Raw genomic sequence first — 3,539 nt, 5'->3', positions numbered from 1 at the left:
ACAGCAGCATTCCCTCCCCCTCCATTTCCCTCCCCCTACACTATTTCCCTGTGCAGCAGCAGCGTTTCCCCTACCCCCCTTTTCCCTTCCTGTGGTCTGGCCGGCTCCCTTAGTCCCTTTCCGCCCCCCCCTTTCCACGGTCCCGACAAACCTGCAACTCCAGCAGCATCTACAGCACTCTACACACGCTGCTTCAGGGTCTTCTACTGCCCTGATTTGCTCTGCCGCATCTCTGATGATGTCATCAGGGACTTGGCAGAGTAAGGGACTAAGTGAGCCGGCCGGATCGAGGGAAGGGAAGGCGAGGCGGCAAGGGAGTAAGTGAGCCTTACCGATCGTGTGGAGAGCAGGGAGTCCAGCGCTGGCAGCCAGTCCTGCGAATGTAGATAGGGGCTGGGGACTCGCGCATGCGCACTCCTGCAGCCACGGACCTACATCTCACAGATCAGGGAAATGGAACACATAAGTAGGAGTGCGCATGTGCGGCTAGGGTTTCATTATATAGGATGATGTAGTCTCTGAAGATGTCTCCTTGAATTTTCAGGGAGTATCTTAGAAAACAGAGGTTGTGGTAAGAATAAGTAACCATGCCTTGACCTATCAAAGGGTAGTTCAAAAACCTAAGCTAACGTGTTGAATGCATTTGGGAGTAATTTGTAAATTATATGTGGAGCATTATGGGAATATTGTATATTCATGGAGACTAAAATGCATTTTCAAAGGCAACCACTGAATAGGCTAACTCTTTAAAAATCTGGCTAGGAAGGGAACTATTAGTATTTTGTATCCATTTATTTTTGCCCTTACTTTGAAGCCACAACCAATGTAGCAGAACAAAGTACACATGCGGCTTTCTAAACGATAGCCTGTATTTACTTTTCGTCGCCTTATTTTACCCATCCTTTCCTCAATTGAAGTTTGTGAAAACACTGCTATTGTCATCAGTGTGGGTACTTTTTACTCATATTAAGGCCAAGTAATTTTCTGTGGGGTGTTTTATATAAACATAGAAAAATGAAGGCAGACAAAGACAATATGGCCCATCCAGTCTGCCCATCTACCCATCCACCACTTCCATCACCCTCAGAGACTCAATGCACCTCTCCCAAGACCTCCCAAACTCAAAAGCAGCCCCCATTTCCACCACCATCACCAGGAGGCTGCAACCCCCATATCACTCCATCTGAAAAAAGCACCCCTCTGAGGCCACCTCCAAGCCCAATCCCCTCCATCCCTATCCCATGTCCCCTCATTCCAGAGTTTACCCTCAACCAAAAGAAAAAGACTCACCCCATGCATACCCACGCAAGCATCCAAATGTCTTCACCATGTCTCATCTCACCCATCCCTCATCCCCACATTCTCCATGAAGTAGACCAATGACCAATTCAGTAGTCATATTGCAATAAACCCTTATTGGAGAGTTTTAACTAGCCAGGGTTGGCATTGTAGTGCTATATAAGGGTTTATCCCCACAAAATAAGTCTCATCCTCTTTATCATTTTGGTTGCTCTTCTTTGAACATTTTCCAATTCCACTATGTTTTTTTTTTAAAGATACAGCGATCAGAACTGAACACAATACTCAAGATGCGGTCACACCATTGAGCAATACAGAGGCATTATGATATTATGGGTCTTATTATCCATCCCTTTTCTTTTTTTTTTAGTAGAAAATAATTTATTAGTTGTACTCGTTTCTATGTACAAAGAAAATGCGCTCAACTACGACATCAATTCACTTTTTAGTGCGTTTGTTTTTTGCAGTTCTTACTTCTTCAATAAGATCTTTTAAGTAGCAGATTTCTTTTGCCAATGAATCTACTTTCTCTTTCAGAGTGGTGTTTCTCTCCTCCAGTTGCCTGCACTCACTTGATATAGCGTCCTGTTCAGCACGCTTTTTCTGGCGATAGCGGGTGGCTGCTGTCTTGTTCTGCTCCATCTTTTTCAATTTTTTGTCTTTTTTCTCTCCACTGGCTACCTTTACTTTTGTTACAATGGTTTTATTTTCTATAGGGATGTCATAAGGTTTGGGTCTCCCAGAATTGGGGAACTCCAGCTGGGACTGGCTGGCTGGAGAAGATGCTACTGAAGAAGGTGGACTGTGTTGGGGTGATCCTAAATAGGACTCAGGGCTCAAGCAAATTCCACTATCATCTGAAGATACTTCCTCTTCTCTTTCACTCTTAGGAATAACCACCAACAAGTAAGTTGCCACTGGTTTTGTATCAACTTTAGCATCTGCCTCATCCACTAAACTTACACTCAAAGTATATGGAATGGTAGTCAAGTGTTCTGGGGAAAGGATCAGAGATGTACTAGAGATACGTTGAAGAGAGTGATCGGTGCGGGTAGGGGCCGTAGCCATGGCGCTATAACGGGCAGCGAAGCGGCAGCCTTCCCCAGCGGCAAGAGCAGCAGAGCGCAGCGCGGCAAGAACCAGCACGGCGAAACACCAGGCAGCTGCAGCCATGGCGTCTTTCAAAGCAACCCCCAGCAGCCCTGCTGTACTAGACAAACAAAAGTTGAAATCTCCGTCCCTAACAACTCTAAAACTTGAAGATGAGCTCCCTGGGTGAAGAGATGCTGTTGGGGGACTTACTGTCCCCCTTCAGCCAGTCGTCTTTGGTGGCTGAAGAAAGCTTGGGTCTCCTAGATGAATATCTTGAGGTGGCCAAGCCCCTCAAACAACAAAGAGGATGCCTTCTCTGGCACCGATTGGATGGTGGAGAAAAACTTGAAGGATTTGGACTTTGATTCCCTGTTAGGTATGGAAGATATGGATACATTTGCCTCTCCAGATGAGCTTATGGCCTCATTGGAAGACACGTGCTTTAGAAGAGCCACCAGCATCTGACTCCATATTTCTTTTCCCAAAACTGCTAGGTGAGGCTGATCAACTAGCTCCCCTTTCATCCATCCCTTTTCTAATAATTCATAGCAACCTGTTTGCTTTGTTGACACCCTGCACACTGCAGAAACATTTTCTGTAGGGCTTTTTATGTAACTGTTTTCCTGCATAAACATTGAAAATTACCTTCCCCGGGTCTCAGTGCATGACAACAAATAAAGGCAAAATGGCCTATTTAATTTGTCTAATTATTCTGATAACATAGCAGATGACAGCAGATACATAAACACTTGTACAGAATAAGCTGTCCATGTCACTGTTATAAACCATACTGCACTGTGCACCACGAAGTGAGGAAAAAGAAAGTCCCTTTTTTACGGGAGAACCCCTTTTTGCTTGTGCGTTTTTAGGGGCTGGAAAGAACCTAGCACATCTCAAACCAATTCACACTAACCATGCAGACAGAAAGCTAGAATAAATACTCTTCATAGCATGGTGCAAAACTAGAATAAAAGTCATAGAAGTAGAAGTAGAAGTCATGGTTCCACTGGGAACGAGTGATCACAATGTAATCAACTTTAAACTTGACATCGGGAAAGGGAAACATTCCAAAACCTTAACCACCACCTTAAACTTTAAAAAGGGTAAATACGATTGCATGAGAGCCATGGTAACAAAACGACTCGAGA

General features: G+C 44.6%; 1 protein-coding gene across 1 annotated transcript; it reads right to left on the bottom strand.

Moving 5' to 3' along the window:
• Nucleotides 1-1,657: 1,657 nt before the first annotated feature.
• On the bottom strand, nt 1,658-2,696 carry LOC117347604 (cyclic AMP-dependent transcription factor ATF-4-like). The gene has a single exon (XM_033918730.1). The coding sequence runs from the start codon at nt 2,470-2,472 to the stop codon at nt 1,738-1,740; it is 735 nt and encodes a 244-aa protein (XP_033774621.1). The 5' UTR covers nt 2,473-2,696; the 3' UTR covers nt 1,658-1,737.
• Between the last annotated feature and the right edge of the window lie 843 nt (nt 2,697-3,539).

Source organism: Geotrypetes seraphini, chromosome 13, assembly GCF_902459505.1.
Source record: "Geotrypetes seraphini chromosome 13, aGeoSer1.1, whole genome shotgun sequence".
In the NCBI taxonomy this organism is placed as follows: domain Eukaryota; kingdom Metazoa; phylum Chordata; class Amphibia; order Gymnophiona; family Dermophiidae; genus Geotrypetes; species Geotrypetes seraphini.
Note: the sequence above shows the minus strand (reverse complement) of the source record. Positions and strands in the feature narration are given on the sequence as shown.

What these genes read in the sequence shown, in the direction of transcription:
- LOC117347604 (XM_033918730.1), bottom strand. Translation starts at nt 2,472, where the DNA reads ATGGCTGCAGCTGCCTGGTGTTTCGCCGTGCTGGTTCTTGCCGCGCTG.